The 24,744-nt window shown below is 33.3% G+C and overlaps 1 protein-coding gene across 1 annotated transcript; it reads right to left on the minus strand.

Moving 5' to 3' along the window:
• Positions 1 to 12,177: 12,177 nt before the first annotated feature.
• Positions 12,178 to 23,539, minus strand: rnf168 (ring finger protein 168). The gene is made up of 7 exons (XM_073818035.1): positions 23,473 to 23,539; positions 20,735 to 21,142; positions 20,580 to 20,650; positions 19,226 to 19,396; positions 17,067 to 17,161; positions 16,891 to 16,966; positions 12,178 to 13,362 (listed from the first exon to the last, which is right to left on the minus strand). Exons 2-7 carry the CDS (start codon positions 21,066 to 21,068, stop codon positions 12,676 to 12,678), a joined length of 1,434 nt encoding a protein of 477 aa, XP_073674136.1. The 5' UTR covers positions 21,069 to 21,142; positions 23,473 to 23,539; the 3' UTR covers positions 12,178 to 12,675.
• Positions 23,540 to 24,744: the final 1,205 nt, after the last annotated feature.

Consider the following 24,744-nt stretch of genomic DNA (forward strand, 5'->3'; position numbering starts at 1 on the left):
TACATCATCTGAAATCTGAATAAATAAGATTTCCATTAATGTACGGTTTGATAGAACAATATTTGGTCGAGATACAACTATTTGAATATCTTGAATTTAAGGGTGCAAAAAATTCAAAATATTGAGAAAACTGACTTTAAAGTTTTCCAAATGAGGTTCGTAGCAATATATATATACAATGTATTTTTTGCTACTGCTACAAATACTGTATATCCGTGCTACTTAAGACACATATATGTAATTAAGTTATGTTTATTCAATTATATATATAACACACACTTAAATATAAATAAATATAAATACATTTTGATTATTTAATTTTAATAATAATAATAATAAGTAAATATCTAATATATAATTTAATAGTAATATTCTTATTCATATTGATCATATAAATACAGACACACATACATACTACATTTACGATATTCCAATACTACTACTACAACTACTACTACTAATGCTATTGTTTTTAATATATAATATCAAAATAATATAGAATAGTATCTCCTACAAACCAATAAAAGAACAGAAAAGCTCACCAGAAGTCCTGATGCCCAGATACCAGAGCACCACATGGCCTCTCTGGTCACATGATTCTCTGTCAGGTACTGATACTTCAGATCAGGAAACAGCAGCAGCGCATTTGCCAGCATGCAGATGATGGCTATAGGGATCAGAGCCATTCCCACAGACCTGGAGCAGTGACCGGTACACATCTCAGCCGCACAGCAATCCTGCAGAGAGTATGAATTACTCACTAAATCACTACTGTATCTACACTGCAGTTCTTTAGTGTTTGTGTGTGAGAGAGTATGCAGTATGTACAGTACGCAAAGTTGTCCTAGTGTTCATACAGAGTAACAAAACAAACTCTGTATGAATTTAATTTAATCATTAGATAACCAAATTTAACAAAGTGGCATCTGCAAACAAAAATGACACTGGTTTCTCTCAGAATTAAGAATTTTAGCTGTTTTTTAGTGATTTTTAGCAAATGAAGTCAGTTTACACAGGTGTTCAAGTGAAGGTCATCACATTAACAAATAAACATATTCCACATCTGTCTGACAGCTATTCACACAGCACTGGCCCAGTTCTGGGCCAAGCAAGCAGTTACACTTGGCCCAAATGCAGCAAAGAATTGCGGCCCTTGTCTGGCCCTGATATGGATTGCAGACATGAGCCATAACTGGCCCAAATCTCAGCCAAATAGTAACTTATAACCAGCTCTGAACTGGGCCAGAACATATTTTAATAGTGCTTTAGTCAACCACATAGAGACTACCCTAACAGTAAGAAACCATTGAATCAATGTTAAAAATAGTTGATTTGTCAGTGTTTATGACATTAAATTAATATCACTTTTGCACCCTCTATTAATGTTAAAAAAATCAACAAAGCACCATTGTTGTGATCAGTATTTGCTTTAGTTGGACTCTTGACTCTTTGTACTTTAATGTTATTTGCATTGTGTTTTGTAACAATATGCTAAAATGCATTGATTGAGGCAATGAAAACTAAGATCCACTGGAATCCAATGACGGTGACTATAATCATTATAATGTTAGTTAAATAATTGTTCACAAGTGTGGCACGTGAATAATGTGGATCTTAAAATGTGAGGTTAAAACAGTGGTATAGATGCCAAACTTCTATGAATTATCAGACAAAAAAAGCATTAATTTGCTGACTCAATTAGACATCAAGATTCAGTGCATGAAACTCAACAATGGTGACAATCAGCAAAAATGCATGTTACATATCAACATCAAACTCATTCATGATTCCCAGCATGCATTGCAGTGGATCTGTTTATCTAAATTAGTTTGATGATTGTCACCATTGTTGAGGTTTGTGTGATGAGTGTTGATATCTAAATCTTTCTGTACTTTGTCACAGCCTTTTAGCATCTGTGTTAGAGTGATCTTCAATTTTATTCAGTATTATGTCTCAGCTTTATTGTAGTTTGATGCTCCTCACAAAAAATAACTTACTTCAACTTAATTTTAAAACATCTCTTTTTTAATGCATAAGTGTTCACATTGAAGCACTATTGTAGTACCAATAGAAAATTAACTTAAGAACAAACACTGATCACAATTATGGAGGTTTGTTGAAATTTCAACATTAATAGCAGGTGCAAGAGTGATTTTCAGTGTCATTAACACTGACAAAGCAACTTTTAACAATGATTCAATGGTTGTTTGCTATTAGGCTAGATAATGTACAAATACTTTCTTTCGAAATTAAATAACACACACTTAAAAAAATGAAAGCTACATAAACTATGACTCAGTTTGTATTGAAATAATGAAAAAAGCCTACCTGTTTTTTTGAGTAGAATATCGTTTCAGGCTGACTGTTGTCAGAGAAAGCAGGAGTTGCGAGGAAGGCTCAGAAGTGTCTTGAGTCGTGAGCCTTTGATTATTCCAAGATGAGGAACTTTGCCTGTTTAAATACAGCTGAGTGTTTCCTACCCACGTTTCTCTGACACACACAAACAGCTGAGGATGGTGAAACTAAAACAGTCACACTGTACTTATCAAAGTGCAGTTTGTGTTTGCGTATACACCATTCTAACCACTGACAGTCAAACACAGATCCATGTATGGAGCAGTTGAATACTGCACATGTCAACTAATGGAGTGCAAATCAAATCTTAACTTTAATCACATCATAAAAGAGCAGCAGTCTGCTGAATTACAGTTTACAAAAATGTACAAGTGAAATCACAGCAGTGCATGACTTAGAAGTTTCAATAGAAACAACATTAGTTCAGTTTAACCAAACTTCAAAAATAATAGAAGTAACTATGAAATTACACATGTAGATGTACTTAAGTCCTACATAATTGGGTCAAAAGGAAATAATACCAATTTAACCTAATACATTTTCATTTAATTGCAATCAACATGCAATTAAGCATCCAAATGCATTGCATTTAGTTAACAAATATATGTATATTAAAAGTGTATCATTTCAAAGTACTTAAGTACTTTAGGTCACAATTTAGTTTGTTGTATCACTGTTTTAACTACTCCTAATTTCCTGCTTATCAATAGTTAGTAAGGTAGTGGTTTGGTTTATGTAAAGTGCACAGCATAAATGAGTTCACCCCCTCTGAATAAATATAAAATATGTATTTTCTTAATGTTTTTTTCGTTAATGACTAATATTATGCATGGAAAGATGGCAAAATTGAAATGTATTAAACATATACTTAATAAAAACAACAAAAACATATGCCAATATTTTCCGTACGATAAGTAAATTAGCCAATTTTGTTTAAATGAAGGATTGCAGAAATGAGTACATCCTAGATTTAATTCAGCAAATGTATAATATAGAGTGTTTTGCTCAGCTCGTCTTTACTGAATCCCCCACAGGTGCTTAAGAGTGTTAAGACTGAATAAAATGCATGTCCACCTCGGATTTTAACCTTGGGAGAATGAATATCTTCATTGTCATGCTGAAAAAATGCCCAATATTACAAGGGAAGCATCTTTAGTTTCAGTTTTTTTTTTTGTATTACATCACACAGTGGTGTGTGAATTGATGACAGCATTGATAAAGCACAACCCCTCTCACCTTCAACCTCATACATCTCTATATAAGAGCTTTACTACCACTGAACGTCACTCTGGGAACCAGGCACTTCTCGCTGCACTCCTTCTTTAGCAACACCAGAACATTTTGCATGCTCTTGGAATTGAAATGACTGACTTAGCCTCTTGAGACCAGAGTTTGAATTCCCATAAGTCTATATTTTGAAAAAATGGGCATTGTAAAACAGCAAAAATTCACTCATCACTAAATTTCAGTACTTATTTCAGTGTTTTATTTTTAATAAATTTGCAAATCTGGTTTTTGCTTTGTCATTATTATGGTGTATGGAGTGTAAATTGATGTGGGGAAAAAGTAATTTAAAGCAGTTTAACATAATGCTGCAACAAAACGTGAAAAAAATGAAGGGGTATGAATACTTTTGCAAGGAACTGTAATTAAGCAATAAGGTACTTGAGGCCGTGCTGTATCATGAATAAATCACGGCTGAAGGGCGTTGTTAGGCACGACGCGAAGCGGAGTGCCTGCAACCCCTTTTATAAAACGGTTACCACACAATAAAAATATTAAAATGTGCAAATACTTTCTTTCGAAATTAAATAACACACACTTAAAAAAATGAAAGCATTGATTAAGCACAACCCCTCACACCTTCAACCTCATACATCTCTATATAAGAGCTTTACTACCACTGAACGTCACTCTGGGAACCAGGCACTTCTCGCTGCACTCCTTCTCTAGCAACACCAGAACATTTTGCATGCTCTTGGAATTGAAATGATTGACTTAGCCTCTTGAGCCCAGAGTTTGAATTCCCATAAGTCTATATTTTGTAAATATGGGCATTGGAAAACAGCAAAAATTCACTCATCACTAAATTAAAACTTAAAGTGAAGGCCTAATTATTTCAGGAGCCTTGTCACAAGTTGTTTTTGAATGTCAGTGCTACTTCTGCTACATTTTCACACTTAAAACAATAATTAGCTAATCCTCATATACCATTGTCCTCTTTTGTGTTAAGAAATAAGTCACATATCAGTTCTCTCCCAAGTGGTTTCATTGTTGCCAGCAGTAAGTTTTTGAGTAAGATTCAATAGGCTATGCAACATTTTTAATTGTCTGGAAATTACTTGTCTTTAAACGCTTTGGTTCAATTTACTTACCTGTTGATCAAAAATAGCTTTAAACCTACACTTTTTTTGTTGTTTTATTTGTGACCCTGGACCACAAAACCAGTCTTAAGTAGCACGGGTATATTTCTAGCAATGGCCAAAAATACATTGTAGGCCTATGGGTCAAAATGATCGATTTTACTTTTATGCCAAAAATCATTAGCATATTAATTAAAGATCATGCTCCATAAAGATATTTTGTAAATTTTCTACCATAAATATATAAAAACTTGATTTTTGATTAGTAATATGCATTGCTAAGAACTTCATTTGGACAACTTTTAAGGCGATTTTCTCAATATTTAGATTTTTTTGCAGGTTTTCAAATAGTTGTGTCTCAGACAAACATTGTCCTATTTTAACAAACAATACATCAATGGAAAGCTTATTTACGTAAGAATTGACGTAAGAATCTCAATTTCAACAATTTTACACTTATGACTGGTTTTGTGGTCCAGGGTCACATTTAGTGACTTTAGGAGGGTGAACTCATTTTTGCAACACAACATTTTATCACTTAGATGTGAAAATCTTATTTTGCCAACTAATTTTGACATTATTCTTTGTTAACTGATCAAGCAGGCTTGTTGGAACATTGTCTTCTAAGCAAAGATTTCTTAAGTTTTAGAGGGGGTGTGCTCATTTATGCTGTGCAATGTATGTGGAAGGGTTAAGGGATCTAAAATATGGTACAGTGCCTTGCAAAATTATTCATACCCCTTCATTTTTTTCACATTTTGTTATGTTGCTGCCTTATGTTAAACTACTTTAAATTATTTTTTTCCCACATCAATCTACACTCCCTACTCCATAATGGCAAAGCAAAAAATAGGTTTTTAAACATTTGTGCAAATTTATTAAAAATAAAAAACTGAAAAGATCCCGTTGCATAAGTATTCATACCCTTTTCTGGGACACTCGAAATTTAGCTCAGGAGCATTTATATTGCTTCTAGATGTTACTACACTTTGAGTGGAGTTAAACTGTGGCAAATTCATTTGAATGAGTCTGATTTAGAAAGGCACACACCTCTCATAAAAGGTCTAACAGCTGAAAATGCATATCAGAGCAAAAACCAAGTCCTGAGGTCAAGATAACTGCCTGTAGAGCTCAGTGACAGACTTGCGTTAAGGCAATGATCTAGAGAAGAGTTTAGGAAAAAAAATCTGCATTGAAGGTTGACAGAAGCATTGTCCATAATGGAAGACGATTGGAACAACTAGGACTCTAGAAAATGTCTGCCAGCCCCCATCCAAGCTGACAGAGCTTGAGAGGTGAAAAGGGGAGGCAAAGAATGGCAGATAATTGCCAAATGCAGATGTGCAAAGCTTGTCACATCAGACCCAAAAAGACTTGAGACTGTAAAGGTGCTTCAACTATGTACTGAGTTAAGGGTATGAATACTTATGCAATGTACTTATTTCAGTGTTTTATTTTTAATAAATTTGTAAAATTTGCAAATCTGGTTTTTCCTTTGTCATTATTGTGGTGTATGGAGTGTAAATTGATGTGGGGAAAAACTAATTTAAAGCAGTTCAACATAATGCTGCAACAAAACAAAATGTGAAAAAATGAAGGGGTATGAATACTTTTGCAAGGCACTGTAATGCAGAATAAGACACTAATATGTGCTTAATAAGAACTAATAAAAAGCTAACTAGTAATATGTATACCAGTAAGTACTTTTTAAAAGCTGAAGTGTACTTTTGCTCCACAAACATTAGCTTCAGAGGGCTGTACATAGCATGCATGATTTGTAAAAACAGTGCTATTTTAAAGACATTTATATGCTTCATTTTGAAGCTTGAAAGCCCCAGTTCCTATTCATTAAAATTGCACAGAAAAGAGAGATTAGCACAACTTTTCAGAATTCAGAATTCTCATGGAAAAAAGTAAGTCATACATGAGGGTGAATAAATGAAGCCAGAAGTTTCATTTTTGAAGCAACTATTATGCTACGCAATTGAGAATTGCAACAGTGTTCTGATTCATAGTGATGCACCAGCACCGGTCAAAGTTGTGCAATGTTCTTGTTTTCTCTCAGTGTGTCGTCACAATATGCACAATCAATCATATTTGCACCACAGATTAAAACTTCATATTGCTTTTTGAAGATGGCATATTTAAACTATTCTTATTTTCTGCTCTTTCTTTAAGATGATTAGATATCTGCCACTATGGTTGCGTGCAACAGCTGGAAGCAAACGGTATGAGCAACCCATGATGCAGCTGTGTTACATGTGAAGCAGCAGTCACATGACCAGTTCCATCAGTCAGCGAGTTCACAAGACAGCTCATGAATCAGGACGCGGTCAGGGGATTTTTATGTGGGTCAGTTAAACACTTCAGAATTATATGAATACTTTTTATTGAAAATGTAATCACTGGACAAGAAATCATATCTTCCCAATTCAGGTTTCCACTAACATGCCCACATTCATTATTAAATTATCATATATGTGACCCTGGACCACAAAACCAGTCATTGAGTCACTGAAATTGAGATTTATACATCAACTGAAAGCTGAATAAATAAGCTTTTTGGCCGAAATACAACTATTTGAAAATCTGGAATCTAGGGTGCAAAGAAAATCTAAATATTGGGAAAAATCGCCCAAATAAAGTTCTTAGCAATGCATATTACAAATCAAAAATTATGTTTTGATATATTTATAGTGGAACATTTACTAAATACCTACAATCTTTACTTAATATCCAGATGATTTTTGGCATGAAAGAAAAAAAAAAAAACGGTTATTTTGACCCATACAATGTATTTTTGGCTACTGCTACAAATATACCGTGCTATTTAAGACTGCTTTTGTGGACCAGGATCACATGTGTTTAATGACATTTTAAACTTCAAATCAGGCATGAGATCCAAAATGACCTAATTTATGTTTTTATTGAATGTTGAATAATTTATCCATGCCTACAGTCTACTTTTCAAAAGGTTTGAAACAGGTTTTAAAAGAAGTTACCTATGCTCACTAAGACAGCATTGTTTGATCATAAAGTGCAGTAAAAACAGTAATATTGTATGAAATATTATAACAGTTTAAACAGACTCTTTTCTATTATAATAAATTTTAAAATGTAATTTATTTTGTCTTTAATGTCACATGATCCATCAGAAATCATTTTAATATGCTCATTTGCTTTGATCAACAGAATGCATCTTTGATGAATAAAAAAAATAACCCCTTTTGAAATGTACTATATATAAAGTATATGATTAAACATCATGTTTAAAAAGTATTTTTGCAATTGCATTTGCTGACTTCACATGTAACAAGCAATTATCATTGCAGAATTAAAATAGAAGCCATTTAAACACCATATATAGCTGTCATTTCGGATATCACTGCCTTCTGTGAAGCACTAGGGGATTTTCTGTCACCAGAAGTGAGGAATATTACTCATCTTGTATAAAGATGCACGAGCCTCAAGCAGGAAGTGCTGCAAATCCAACTTTGGCTCAAAAATATGGGAAATGCTAAAAGAAGACCATAACAGGCTAAAAGTAAAGCCAGAGGGAAGGAACTGTGTCCATTTGAGTTGTTATAAACCAAACAGAGTAGAATGTGATGAGGCAAGACTAGACCGAACATCTGCAGTCTGCTTCACGGATCATCTGACCGACTGTTTCCCAGGATTCACATGACAGTTCAGAGGATAACACTTCTCAAAATGCAGTGTTTTGCAATCCTTATATAGAGAAATCCCACGGATAGCCATGACAATGCAGAACCAGTGATTTAGGGCAGGATTTGAGAGTTTCATTATATTGTTCATTTTTAGGATTGCACTAAGAATTTGAAGCAATTGTAAAACAGTTTTCACTTTTATTAAAAATTGCTAGTACACATTAAATACGTTGGATTTGACATTACGTTTTAGTAAAACTGAAACAATTTCTTGTAAAACAAAGTGCACTATACATTTAAGATTAATGTATTTAAATTGCACACAAATATCCATTCATTTGGATTACAGTTTTGAAATAAACGAATAATCTTAATGTGATTCATATTTGTCTGCCATACATAAATGAATCTTTGAATTAATGATTCTGGGATCAATGATTGAGTAAGTCGGGGGCTGCACATCTGAAATCAATTGCGAACATGACCAAGATCTGGAAAAATAAAGATATTAGCCTCTCCACGAAGTGCAGAGTCTCCTAGGCCATCGTGCTCCTCATCGAAAGTTGCAGAATCTGTGAAAATGTGAATAATTTTAACAAAATGAGATCATACAAAATGCATTCTTTTTTATTTAGTACTGTCCTGAGTAAGATATGTCACATAAAAGATGTTTACATATAGTCTAGTATATAGTATACAAAAAAAAAATAGCTGAAAACTATTAAATACAATTTACCTTGATCTTCAAATTCTCTTAATGCATTGTGTTCCCTTTTGGAGCATCAGTGAACGTTTGAACCTTTTTTAAAAATTAAGTTTCAGCTAGTTTTTCTTGTGGACTATATGTAAACATCTTATTCAGATCAGTACTAAATAAACAATAACACGCATGATTCTGCAAGAGGTTCCCTAATTTTTGCATGCCACTGAATATGACTCTGAAAGCTAGACAGTGAAAATCGCTGATTCTTGGTGTTGAAGAAGGCTGCTGCGAATTCCTTAATAATAAAATGGGATTAAATACATAAAGGATATTTGTATTTAACATTTAATTATTGCAGGTTTATGTGGAATTCCACTGTTTTATTAATTGTGAGGAACACTGTATCTGTTTTTTTAGTGAGTGAGATGAATTAATGCACTTCACATTTATTCTAGAACTAAAGTAACATCTTACTCACAGTTTCTCTCAACATGGGGACAGGAGCTCTTAGCTTTTAATCAATAAATAGGGGAAAAAGTAACTGGCGTCACTTATTTGAAAATGTAACTCAGAGATTTTCTTGTCAATTAAAAAGTAGTGAGTTACTTTACTACTTACTTGGAAAAAGTAATATTATCATTGAACTTGCGTTACTTGTAATGCGTTACCCCCAACACTGGACCTGAATATAATCGTATTTATCCGAATATAACACGACCCCCATTTTTCAAGATGCACCTTTTGGAAAAAAAGGCTTTTTGAAAACAAAATCTTGTGTTTTATAAAGAAAAAAAAAATTATATTACATATTTTTATTTATTTTTTTGTTTTGAAAGTATGTTAAATACTGGCAAAATTTACCATTAATCACATAAAAAATATACAACAATTGCGTTATTCATCTTAAAGTAGTCTATCAAACATTAATTTTAACTGTAACAGTGAAATCTTATTGTAATATTTAAATCTAGGTACTGTCTTACACTTTAAAAGCACTTGCAGAGGAATTTTGGTCCCATCAGGCTAACATGACAGTCATGACTCATGCTGCCGTAAGCTTTTTTTTTCTTTTGTTTTCAGTTACGATCTTTTAATATTACAACACACATTAAATAACATATTTCTTTGCACACTGGTTTTACACTTTTTTGGCACCACCTATTGTTCTGGGTGTATTATTGACATGCAGAGGTGGGTAGAGTACCCAAAATCTGTACTCAAGTAAAAGTACAAGTACTTATGGAAATATTTACTCAAGTATGAGTAAAAGTAACAATCTTAATAGTTACTTGAGTAAGAGTAAAAAAGTATCCGATGAAAAAAGTACTCAAGTAGCTAGTTACTAGTTACTTCTTGATATGAAGTGAAGACCCTGAATTTCAAACTGTTTGGAAAGCTTCCGCACACCTCTCCTTGAAAACATATATATATATATATATATATATATATATATATATATATATATATATATATATACACACACAGGGCTCGCGAAATTTCTGGTAGGACTTCGGGCAGGTACTCTTCAGATTTGGTAGCCCGAAAATTACTATAACTAGCCCAAATAAAAAAAAACCTTTTTTTAAATATAGAAAATCAGATAGGAGTCTAATCAAAAAAATGTTAATACACAAATATAAACAAATATCAAGGAAGTAATTTTATTTCATTATATTTATTTAATTTAGTGTATCTGCAGAATTTTTAAATATTAATTTAAAGCAATTCATAACCATTTTTAAGATCTGCAAAAGTAAAATAAACAGTAATGGGACTGGACAATTTAAAGTAGAATATTAAGCCATAAAATGGGATTATTTAAAATTCAGATACAGTTTCACACAAAATCAAAATATGTTACACTATGGCATTTCATCCTTTATAACATTAAAAGGGATAAATTGAGTATATAATTTATTATATTTATTTGAAACATAAATATTAATGTACTTGTTTAGATTTTTAGAAGGCACCTTAACTTTTTACATTTACAACTCTGTGTTTGCTGCATAAAAACATGGGTCGATAATTGCAATCATTTGATCATAAACAGCTGAAAAGAATGTTTTGAAATTAAAAATTTATTATCTGTCACGAGGGGGCGCTTTAGGAGCGCTGAAATATTACGGTTTCCATAGTAACAGCTGTATACACAGCAGTATTAACGCAGTTTTATCAGAAATTAAATGAAAATTCCAACGACACGTTTCTGAGGACAGTAACGGAGGAACGCCATCAAATGTAGCGAAGTAAAAGTAAATTTTTTTCACTATAAATGTACTTGAGTAAGAGTAAAAGTACCTATATTTAAATATACTCTAAAAGTACTAGTTACCCCAAAAATTTACTCAAGTAAATGTAACGAAGTAAATGTAATTCGTTACTACCCACCTCTGTTGACATGTCAAAGTCTAGACCCTGAATATAAGACGACAGCGTTTTTTTCAGATGCATTTCCAAGAAAAAAAAAAAACATTGCCTTATATTCCAGTCAATACAGTATCAAACCACCAGAGTGTAAGAGTGGAAAGCAGTTTCTTTCCTCCAACACTTCTGAAGCTCTATTAAAAGACAAATAGTGGTAAAATACCTTAAAAAAGAAATATTACCTAGCTTTTATTAAGGGGTGACACTGCAGGCAAAAAATGGCAAAAATCTCAACCCTATCAAGTTTGAGATTTTGGGCTTTTTGGTTTTTCATTAAGTGTTTTTTTTTTTTCAGAATAGTGGAAAGAAAACACCTAAAAGACACTGTTAAGTGTTTCTTTTATAGCATTTTATCTATTTTGAGTCAATAGATTTCAATTACAATGCATATTTTTAAAGGCCATTTATTCCTCAAAAATTGGTAAAAAAACAAACAAACAAAAAAGTGTTTCCTGTCTGTTCTAAGTTTTTTCAGAATAACGTCATGACGAAATGAGATACCCAAAATTCCCTCTGTAAAGACTTGACTCTTTATATATATATATATATATATATATATATATATATATATATATATATATATATATATATATAATTAAACAAGAATTTTTAAACTGACTTCGTCCAGTGTTTAGATTTTTGTAATAGAAATGTATGCACATATTTCATTAAATAATGCCTAATATGCATATTAAAACCTAACATTTTAGAAAACTAGTAATACAAAAAAGTTTGCAATGAACAAAGTAATCAAAGAACTAAGTAAGGCACCTGCAGTGTCTCGCCTTAAATAATGCATTATTTTTTCCTCACTTGTCAAATAACCACATAACACTTTTTTTTTGGTAAACTGAACTTTCCTTTTATTGAATTAATGCCTGCAAATGCTTACAAAATGATTTTCCTTTGCAGCATTCGCACCATTTTAAACTCTAATCAAGTCATGACTATATAAACGCTCTAGGAAACAGAACTATCATCGTGACTTTACAGTACAACCCTCTCTGGAAAGGCACTGAAGGAGTTGATTAGCAACATATGAGCAGAAACCGGAAAAACAATGGAAACACAGGCCCTTTTAGTACTAATGCAGCCCCTAACACGCTTTTCAAGTCTGACGGGTGAATTAAGATACCAGATAAAAGCGGCAGAGCATCAGTCAACTGCTCAGGTTGGGGAACATCTCAGTAAGTGTGGTCTGCTTTGCCCCCTTCTTCAACGCAGGCGGGACGGTTGTTGAAGGAGAAGACGCAGGACTTTTCCCAGGGTTCGGTTCTGCTGTCCCAGACAGTCTCTTTTCAGTTTTCTCACTGTCTTTGCGTCCCGTGCTGTTCCTCGCAGTCGACCGTGACGTACTGGTGTTCTTTCTCGAATTTTCCACATCTGGGTTTGCGCTTGTGGAAGCCGGAGCGGGTTTTTGCCTAAGCTGATAGCCGTCGACTGAACCCTTGCTGCGGTTCACAAGGTTTTCGCGGTCGAGTTCCTTCTGAAGACGCAAGGCCAATTTCCGGTCCTCCTCCTCCTGCTGCCAGCGTCTCTGTAAGGTCTCCTCATACTGCGCCACTTCAGACAGGAACACGCTGTCGGCTGAAGGAGACTCACACTGCAGAGCAGCGCAGGGCCTCTTAGTGAGCAGCCTCGCTTCAGTTTGTAGCTCCATCTCTGAACTCTTCCTTTTCAGCGAGCTGCTGTTCGGAGTGTTAAAAACGAAGGTGTGTTCAGAGCGGCTGGGACTGGAGCTCGAGGTGGAGGGTTTTCCGTTGTAGTCCAGCATAGACGTGGTCAATTTGCTTTTGTCCTCCACAGACTGTGTTAAGATGGTTTTTGGAGGGCTCAGAATGTTCTCCTGAAAAACAGGAACATTTATTTATTCATGTATTAGTTTTCCTCCATTAACTGAACATTTTCCAGAAAATGTATTATCATCCACTAAACACGCATGATTTTTGCAACTACAGGTATGTGTCAAAAAATTAGAATATCGAGGGAAAGTCCATTTATTTAAAAAAAAAAAATTCCAAAACTGAAACTTGTATGTTATATTAGTTCACTACACACAAAGTGAAATATTTCAAACCTTTATTTGTTTCAATTTTAATGATTATGGATTAAAATAAAAAATAAATAATCCAGGATTTCACAAAATAAGAATATCATGACAAAGTTCAACATTGTTGGCTCCTTGTGTCCCAAACTAGTCAGCTAATTAACGCCTAATTAACACCTGCAAAGGTTTCCTCAGCCTTTAAATTATCTCAGTCTGGCTTAGTAGGCTTCAGAATCATGGGGAAGACTGCTGACTTGACGGTTGTGCAGAAGACCATCACTGACACCCTCCATAAGGAGGAAAAGTCTCAAAAGGCAATTGCAAAAGAAGCTGGATGCTCACAGAGCGCAGTATCAAAGTATATTAACAGAGTGTTAAGAGGAAGGGAAAAATGTGGCTGGAAAAGGTGCACAAATGACAGGGATGACCGTAGAGAGGATTGTCTGGAGGAGCATCATAAGGAGTGGACTGAGGCTGGTGTCAGTGCATCAAGAACCACCACATACAGACGTCTGCATGACATGAGCTACAGCCGGAGAATTCTATGCAGCAAGCTACTCCTGAACCAAAAAACATCGTCAGAAGCATCTGTGCTGGGCTGGTACTTGTCTGTTGCCCAAATTTTGCATTTCATTTGGAAATCAAGGTCCCAGAGTCTGGAGGAAGGCCGGAGAGGCACAACAGTCAAGCTGCTTGAAGTCCAGTGTGAAGTTTCCACAGTCAGTGATGGTTTGTGGAGCCATATCATCTGCTGGTGTGGGTCCATTGTCTTTTATCAAGTCCACACTCAATGCAGCCGTCTGTGATTAAGATGTCCTTGAAGAGAAGTATCGCTAGCTAACTAACATTAGCCTAAACATGTTATGATAGTGTTTAGCTGACTTTCCCTCGATATTCTAATTTTTTGGCACATACCTGTACACTGGAAGTACTACAAGCCAGCTAAGTCATTTACGGTTAACTGTAATGTGCCATAATAAGAGTGTATTTTGCTTGTTTTCTCTACATAATCCGTTTTGTTTGTCTAAGAGGACCAAACGTCCATGTATACCGTTTCAAGAATGACAAATGCGATTTAAAAAAAAAAATAAGCCAGTAAATCGCTAGATATGCGCAAGTCATTGCTATGATTGACAGTAATAACCGGACCAAACATCTGACAAGCTGATGGCAAAAAAAGAGCTGTGCATTAAATGATTCAGACTAAATTCAGAGTAACAAAACTACAGCAGTAACAAGTTTGTGTCGGTTAAATGTAGTTTATTTAATAGCTTTTACAGTTCAAAATAAAGCTAAAGATGTTATTAAATTATATGGAATATTTCAAATTCATATCGATTCATATTGAGTGCATTATTTAATTCTTATGCCATTAATATTTAACTTATTTAATTTTAGTGAACTATATATAAGCATTTAAACAATTCACCCTTATAGGCTGTTTGTGTCTGAGCTTAATGCACTTGCTATACTATATACTTCAGTGCAGTAAAAGTACTACAAATTATTATACTAGTAATTTTATAATCAATCGAAAAGCAAGACGTCTTGAAAAAACTGGGGATAAATGGCAGCAATGATTGATCCTCTGCTGCCATCTTTTGGTTATATGGGTAATTTCATGTCATTTTTATCTTAAAAAAAGACATTGTTTTCAGTGATTTTTTTTCCCAAGTCGTCTTTATGAATGAAAAGTGAATATTTGAAGTGAATTTTCTTGCACAGCTGTAGAGTTGAAAAATAAAGGATTTAAAATATTACAAGATTTTAAAAATGTGTTCATGACTATGAAGGCAATTACTGATTATCAAGAATACAATTAAGATGTCCTTAAGGAGAAGTATTGCTAGCTAACTAACGTTGGCCTAAACACATTATGATAGTGTTTAGCTGTCAGCAACTATGCAGGTGCTCTCCTGGGATTACCAGACTCGGCATTTAAATGATATGTTGTTAAATAATATGAAACTGAATGTTCATGCCGCTATCATTATTAACGATGTTGCAATTATTATTTTTCCAGTTTCCGATAAGAACAAGGCAGACGTTTACGAGCTGCTTACTATGCGGAAGCTCTGAAAAACACTGTGCATATGGTCAATTTAGCAAAAATGCATAAAATTGATCAAAAGTGACAAAAACATTTAAAAGGTTAACAGATGGTTTGTTTCAAATAAATGCTGTTCTTTTAAACTTCCTATTTATTAAAAAAATTGAAAAATCAAATATGTATCCCATACATGACAACAATTAGAAATTCTTCTGCAGCAAATCAACATATTAGAATTATTTCTAAATGATTTCTCATGAGACACTGAAGACTGGAGTAATTTAGCTTTGATCACAGTAATCAATTACATTTTAACATATATTTAGATTAAAAAAAAAACTCTTACTTTAAATTGTAATAATATTTCACAATATTACTGTTTTTACTGTTTATTTTGAATTAAATAAATGCATACTTGGTGACCATAAGAGAATTATCAACAACGTTATTACAGATATAACAGAAGGATTTGTTCGTAACCTTAATTTGCATGTTTACATTTTTAGTCTATTTTTATATTAATGCATTTTAGAGCAAAACTATGACGGCATTTTAGTGCCACGTTAAAAAATGTTTAATAATCTAAAATTACGAGAATAAAATCAAATGTTTTGAGAATAAAATTTTATTTATGAGAAGTTGCAAAGTTTCGAGATTAAAGTCACAATTATGAGAATACAGTTGAAATGTTTGCATAAAAGTCAAAATATGTCGACTTTATTCTTGAAAAACTCATTTTAAATTAGTTCTCAAAACATTTTAAACCTTATTTTCATAATTTTACTTTATTTTCAAAATATTTAGACTTTATTTCCATATTTATTCTTGATATTCTTTGATTTATTCTTGAAATATTACGAGTTTATAGTATGAGTAATAACTTGATTTTACTGATTGACTGATTCTACTTCCTCTATTCACCTGTAAAACATGCACATTGTTTCCCTTACATATGAAATCAATGTCTTTTATGAAAAAATAAAAAACCTTTCTCATCCTCACTAAAATGCATGCAGTCCTCCTGAGATATTTTTTACAAAAACATTTGAAAATCAAATTATACATTACAGAATAATAAAGCTACTGTTCCTCATTTATGTATATTTGAAAGACATTTATTTGTGGATTTATTGAGTATTTTTCATTTAGATATGAGCGATTTCTGATATTCTTTCAATTTTGTTTTTGTTTTTGTTTTTTTAACATCACATTATTTTTAGTTGATTTCAATTACAATCATTACATTTATAAAATAAGTTAAAGCATGAAGAAATCACCTTATTAGCCATCAGAGAGGAGTCTGGACTGCTGTCAGAACTGCTCGGCTGCTTATGAGGCACTGGGCGCAAAAACCTGACATATAAAACAATGAAGTGAATTTAAGTTCTAACCAGATCTGAAACGACAAAGGGTTATGTTACTGATATACTGGGGCTCAACAGCAGCTACTCACTTCTCAATGTCCCCCATGTTTGGTTTCGTCTTCTTCGCTGGTGTATTATCAGTAGGTTTGGTGTTCCATGACGTTTCAGAGATCGGTCCTGAATTCTGCACAAACAAACAACACAAAACTGCATTACATCATCTGTAATTACTGACAGGTTGGCTAAGGAAACTGAAACTGCTAGAGCATCAGGTTTTCTAAAGAGAAATTTAAGGCTTTCCAGGCTTTCCCTGTACCTTCTGATCACAACACAAAATTATATTTTTCTTCAGTATTTTTGTATTGTTTTTTTAGTGCAAATGTCAGATTCCCATATCAAGATACATTTACTTGAAGCAAAATGGCAAAATATGAAGTCTTGTTTTATGAGAAACAGATCAAAATGAAGTGAGTCTACAGTTGATGTCAAAAGTTTACATACACCTTACAGAAGGTTCAAACACTCACTGATGCTTCAGAAGGAATCACAATGCATTAAGAGCCAGGGGTGTAAACTTTTGAACAGAATGAAGATGTGCACATTTTTCTTATTTTGCCTAAATATTATATCTTTTGTCATTTAGTACTGATCTTCAGAAGCTTTTATGTAAAATATTTTATTCAAGTCAGTACTAAATAAAAAAATAACATGCATTTTGTATGATCCCTCTTATTTTGTCAAAATAACTAATATTTTGCAGATTCTGCAAGGTGTATATAAACTTTTGACCTTAACTGTATGATTAAAATAAGATCAAATATCTGCCAATGGGATCAGAAAAATCAACTTAATTAAAAGGGAAAACTTTTGAATACTCCACTGAAAGACATTTTTTCTTAATTCTGTTCAGTTTCTCAGAAAACGAGACTTCATATGTTCAATTTGCATTTTAAGTACATGTCTCTTGATTTAAGGATGTTTAGATGTCTGCACTGGAAAACAAAAATACTGAGGAAGATATTATTTTTTTGCAGAGCATGCAACATTTAATGCCATGATTAATGCCATAATGCTCCAATAATTTTTTTGACCTTAATCTTTGGAACGGTAAGTTACAATCTGTAAGACTTGGCTAAATAAAAAAAACAAAAAAAAAAAAAAAAAAGATTTGTTTTCAGAACAAATACAACAAAGAACAAAAAAGCTACTTTGGCATTCAATTTTGGATCAAATTTGCATGAAAAATAGAACATATTCCCCCAGTTTTAAAGACAAGACCAAAGCCTAGTCCTAGACTAAAATGTAAGTCTGAGCTGTTTTAACTGAAAGAAACTTGCACTGACTGATCTTAAAATATACCAGTACCTTTGTTTTGTCTCAAGATGCACAACAGTAATGTTTTTTTCTAACCACGTTTATAAAGATTACTTAAATGTCTAATTGAACTATGGCTTAACCCCGGTTTAGTCTAAGCCCTGTCTGTGAAACCGGGCCATTCGGTTTAAAGGTTAAGCTTAACAAATGCAGTCAGTGTGTGTGAACACTGAGAACATGGAATGAGATTATTTACTTGTCTTCAGACAGTCCAAATGTCCGCTGTCAGATTTTATTGCAATTTTGCCTTTTAATGCCCTTTTTAATGCCATTTCTAACATTTTTAATGCCATATGCAACCAATAACTTAACACGGCTGTGTATGAATGCGTATATTATAATGCATTTTTTCATGCGGTCTTACAATGAGGCAACAATGAACATGCACTACTCTGCTGAACATAATTAGAAATGGATCAAGAGACAGCTTAAAATGTCAGCGTTTATTTGCAGATTTCAAAATTTCAAATATCATCAATTCTGAACAGAAAAATTTCAGAAACTTTGAACTCTTAGAGGCTAAAACTGGCCGCTCTTTAAAAGTCTGTGTCACACAATTTTGGACCGGCCAGAAGCAATTACCAAACTGCTTCCGTGTTTATCATACTTCGCGACAGTGAATCAAAGTTATTAATTATACAGGCTACATTGAAGATAAATTGGTAATATTTGTTTCTTCAACACTATCTAAAGTTTTAATGCCTGTATAAAACAATTGAATGCTTTTTAATGCCATTTAAGGCCTTAATTTTTGCAAAATCAATTTAATGACTTTTAATGCTTTTTAATGCCCCGCGGAAACCCTGTATGAGAAACTGTTTTGGGGATTCGGTCCTGCATGACTGTGCATGTCTGTGATGTGTGAGCTGCTCACCAGCTCTTGACTCAGCAGTCTGGCCAGTTTCTCATCGTTCTCCAACTGCTGCTCCTCCCGTCTCCTCTTCTCCTCCGCCATACGCTCCTCCTCCTCAGCCAGGAGGCGCTGGATGTACTCCTCACTGGCTCTCCTCTCAGCTTCCTCTAGAGCCCGCTTCTCCTCCACCAGCTGCTCGAAACAGGAAATGAGATCATGACTCTTCACAAAAAAACATGAATAGCAAATTATAACCTTATTCACACTGATTGACAATGTGCACACATTACAAAAATCTGAAGAATTTTAGCAAAATAAAAAATGTCATTCATATTTAAAATTATGTGAAAATAGGTCTTCAAATAAAGTATTCAATTATACACCACTGTTCAAACGTTTGGGGTCAGTTTTAATTTGTTTTAATTTCAGATCAGAAATTAATACTTTATTTATAAAGGATGCACTAAATTGATCAAAAGTGACAGTAAAGATATTTAAAATTTTACAAAAGATTTCTATTTTTTTAAAAAGTGTTGTTGTTTTTTTTACTTTCTGTTCATCAAAGGATACTGAAAAAAATGTATCACCAGTTTCAACACTGATAACAATCAGAAATGTTTCTTGAACAGCAAATCAGCATGATTTCTGAAGTATCATGTGACACTGAAGACTGTAATTATGTTCAGCTTTGCATCACAGAAATAAATTACATTTAAAATATATTCAAACTGAAAACTGCAAGTTTTTAAAATTTTAATAATATTTCATAATATTACTGTTTTACAGGTCAAATAAGTGCGATCTTGCATAAGAGACTTCTTTAAAAACATAAAAAATTGACACATTCTGCAATTTTCAGAATCAAATTTCCTCTCTACTCTCAAAAGGCCATGTACTAAAATAAAGTTTCCATAACCGAAATACTATAAATGGAAACATGTTTATTCAGAATTCAGAAGAAAAAAAAAAAAAAAAGGTAAATAAATCAATAATAAAAATTAAAAAAATTAAATGTGCATATAACATTAATAATACTACATTAAATATTAAAAGTATTTAACCGCAATTATTTGGCTATGTAAATATAGGTGTGGGAATAAAAAAGACCAAAATTAACCAAAGACTCAAAAATTATTTAAAATTCAATGATTTTTTTCAAAACGTCCACAGGAGCACAGTTTGTATGCAGCATTATGCTCCACACTGAGCAGGACTGGACACACAAACAAAAACTATTGTGTTCTTTCCAGCATAACAATACGACCCACATAAGCATGGGAATGCACTCTGTAAAGTGCATTCAGGGAGGCCCATCTGCCATTCATTCGGCTAAAAATCCAACACTTTATTGGAAGTACCACCCTGAATCTCTCACCTTACTGATCTGATCCTCATACTCTTTCCTCAGCTCTCCCGGCTGACACACGCGAGGTCTGGAAATGGTTACTGGAGTTAAAAAATAAAGACTGCATAAGTAATTATAATCAATGCAATATGCATTCACATAAAACTATTTATCAAGCTTCGTACCAGCATCATCATCTTCATCGATTCCCTGCACTCTCCGTTCACACTGAGTGGGGAAAGCATCCTGTATGCGTCTCCACAGCTCCACATTCACCAAGGTCTTATTCCGGCTGTTGAGTCGCGCCCAAGTGGACACACGTTTTCGGCAGAGCGGACAGCACATGTTGGACTTGTCCACAGTTTCCAGAAAGCAGGGTTTGCAAAAGGTGTGCGTGCAGGGCAAAGTGACCGGCTCCAGGAATATGTCCATACAGACCGGACAAAGGCAGTCTGAACGTTTCAGACCCCCTGAGCTTTCTTCAATGGGACCCGTTTCCACTCCAGACACAGGCGCCATTTTGCAGCCGGTCTATCTACGTCAATGAGTGAGGTTTTTTTCTCTCAGGTTCAACAGCAGCATATGGCAGTCAGCTGAAAGTCAAAACAACAAGAGAGCAACAATTATTACTTGCAACAGTTGTGTTACCTAGAAATGTACTATATTTAATTCAGGCTTTTCAGTATATGTACACTACCAGTCAAAAGTTTCTGAACAGTAAGATTTTATGTTTTTTGAAGAAGTCTCTTCTGCTCTCCAAGCCTGCATTTATTGTATCCCAAATACAGCAAAAGCAGTACAATTGTGAAATGTTTTTACTGTTTAAAATAACTGTTTTTTATTTAAATATATTTTAAAATGTAATTTATTCCTGTGATCAAAGCTCAATTTTCAGCATCATTACTCCAGGCTTCAAGTGTCACATGATCCTTTGGAAACCATTCTAATATTCTGATTTGCTGTTCAAGAAACATTTATTATTATTATTAATATTTAAAACATTTTAGTATATTTTTTCAGGATTCTTAAATGAATAGGATGATCCAAAATCTTTTGCAACATTACACCAATTAAAAGCTTGTAGTCAGTATATATATATATATATATATATATATATATATATATTTTTTTTTTTTTTTTTTTTTTTTTTAGAAATGGATACTTTTATTTAGCAAGGAGATGCTTTAAATTGATCAAAAACTATAATAAAGACATTTATAATGTTAACACAGATTTCTATTTCAGATAACAGGCTTGTGCACAATTCAGAATTTCAGAATTGGCCGCCATTCAATTCATGAGTTGGAATTTGAATTGAATTGACTCCGCTCCACAGGAAGTTGAATTGGAGTTGGAATGACAGGAAGTGGACTTAAATTCATGGCAATTCAAAGACATTCCACACAGTCATACAACAGAAAGAATGTGTTGAATCTCACATACAATTACATTAATTTTGTAATTTAATAGCATCATTTCATTACACATAACTAGTCACTCCTCAAGCCTGCATACATTTTGTTCCAGCTTATAGATAATGATCAAATTCTTGAAATAAATTACTCCCTCAATGTTTGATTAGTTTTGTTCAAAATGTTATTTTCATTTCAAAGTAATCAAATAACACAAAGTTGTTGTAAATGCAGCTGTCATTTATTCCAATGCAAAACTCATTGAGCAACACTGTTGCATCTAATTCTCAAAATTACAATTACAATGAATCAAACTTAATTATGTGTTCTGTGACTAGAGCTTTTAACTTTCATTGCTGTTGGGAATATTTCCTGTTAATGTAATCTGTACTAGTTCAAACTAATATCATTTATAGAATATGTACTGAAATCATATCTGACATATATTGTAAAGCTTCATTATTAAACACTTCACTTATGTATATGAATTTCTTTGAATTTGTATTGAATTGCAATTCTGCTTCCTTTAATTCAAATTCGAATTGTAATTCTAGATCCTGTTTTTGACATCAATTCAAATTCAAGAATTGAATTGGAATTTAGGAGTCATTCTCAATTCAATTCTGAATTGTGCACAAGCCTGTCAGATAAATGCTGTTCTTCTGAACTTTCTAGTCATCAAAGAAACCTGAAAAAACTATACTCAGCTGTTTTCAAAGTAATAATAATAATAATAATAATAATAATAATAATAATAATAATAATAATAATAAAAATAAAATGTTTTTGAGCAGCAAATCATAATATTAGAATGATTTCTGAAGGATCATGTGACACTAAAGACTAGAATAATGATGCTAAAAATTCAGTTTTGAAATCATGGGAATAAATTACATTTTAAAATATATTCAAATAGAAAGCAGTCATTTTAAATAGTAAAAAAATATTTCACAATATTACTGCTTTTGCTGTACTTTGGATTAAATAAATGAAGGCTTGGTGAGCAGTAGACTTTATATATCGTTAAACAAATCAAAACTTAAGTACATTTTCCTATGTCTGCACTCAGTCCTGCATATCAAACAGTTAACTATTTATTGAAAACGGCATAGGCAATATTTTGACTATATTAAAACACCACCAGCAACGAATTACTAGGATTTTGACAGTTTTGTTTACATCTAAATATCAGTTCTCATCCATTATTTATATATGACATGTGCGAATTTCACCACAAGACGTCCAAAAAGGCTTATTTTATTAACTTTTCCTTTCAAACATATTGTCAGATGACGTTCAGATGAAGTGGTTTATTTGAATTAAGTTTATATGCTAACTTACATCTAAGGCTAGCGAACTAGCAACTTTGTGGCAGTGCGAGTGATTACTGGGAGGGCGAAACTGATTTAAACGTTTATTATATAAAGTAGTTAACGGCTTAGTTGTTAAAATGGTCTGTTAATGTGAATGTTAATGAACAACTAAAAATATTACAATTCATGCTTACTTACTTGCTCATTTCTAGGCCTCAAAATCCCGGGAAATTTTGCGCCCTCCTACTTGCGGATGTGAAGCCATGAGCGCCAAAAACAGACATTAATTTCACAATAAAAGTCATTCGGTTTTACTTGCGGAGAATGTAAACCGGATAAATATAATTCGGCTTTATACAGCGTACATTAACAAACTGAATAGATATAAAAAAGAATGATCTTCTTCATTTGATAGTGGCTTGATAAAGCATTGCCTCAAAAATAAAACGAGGTTTAAAAGCTTAATAATCAAATACAGGCAGGAAAGTCTGACTGACAGTCGGAGAGACTTTTAAAACACACAAACACAAAGAAGCTTTACAAGAAAAAATAAGAAAGAATGGTTCATAGTAGTGATGGGAAGTGCGGTTCTTTTCGGCGAACCGTTTCTTTCGGACAGTAGTGTTTCAAAGAACCGGTTCACCAGTTCTTTTACGCTATAGCGTAATGACGTCATTACTATTAGGGCTGGGAATCGACTCCAAAAAAATCGAGAGTCGATTCCAACGTTTGGAATCAATGGCTGTATCCGAAATCACCCCCTATACGCCTTATTCAGCCCGCCGCCATTTTGAATCGAAAACGAGGCTGTGAGGGATAGCAGTCCAGCAGCGCCCACTGTGACATATTGTTGCGTACCGGGACGTAGATTGTTTAGTCATAAAAATAAAGAGAAAATATAATTTCACTAATTTCCACAGGACAAAGAACTTCAGAAAATGTGTATTATTAAAGTTCGACAGGACATAGGACCTAACTTTCAGGTAACAACATTGTATTTATTTAAGAAAATGACTGTGGAAACTAGCCGGTTGGCTACGTTAATTGCTAATTTATAATGTGAGCATGTTTATCTTCCTTTAAAAGTTTACGCAGAGCTAAAATGTTATGTTTTACTACAACAACTAAACTAAATATCTACATTTTGTATAGAATACAAAGAACACAAGAGTGTGCTCAACGTTTTACTCAGGATTGTTTTTCAAAAACACTGACTGGAATTAGGAAGCTTAAGGAGGGTTCAGCTCCGTCTGTGTTTACCTGAACTCAAAGACCTCACGAAAAGAAAACCTTGCGATCGTAAATGAAAAAGATATTATTTTTAAATGACGTTTTAAAAATTAACATGCTTAATAGTTTGTGTTAAGAGCCTGCAGTTAGATCGTAAGCCTCTTTCAGACAACATGTTAAGTCATACAAAAAACAGTGGGTAGAAAGTTTATTTTTATGCAAAGCGATCAAAAGATAACA

This window comes from Garra rufa, chromosome 14, assembly GCF_049309525.1.
Source record: "Garra rufa chromosome 14, GarRuf1.0, whole genome shotgun sequence".
Lineage (NCBI taxonomy): Eukaryota > Metazoa > Chordata > Actinopteri > Cypriniformes > Cyprinidae > Garra > Garra rufa.

Bases quoted from the DNA above. Each gene is read 5' to 3' on its own strand.
- rnf168 (XM_073818035.1), bottom strand. From the start codon at position 21,068: ATGGCGCCTGTGTCTGGAGTGGAAACGGGTCCCATTGAAGAAAGCTCA. The intron at 19,397-20,579 runs GTGAGAGATTCA...TGTTTCGAGCAG, and splicing joins ATGAGGATCAGATCAGTAAG to CTGGTGGAGGAGAAGCGGGC. The intron at 16,967-17,066 runs GTGAGTAGCTGC...TTTATATGTCAG, and splicing joins AACATGGGGGACATTGAGAA to GTTTTTGCGCCCAGTGCCTC.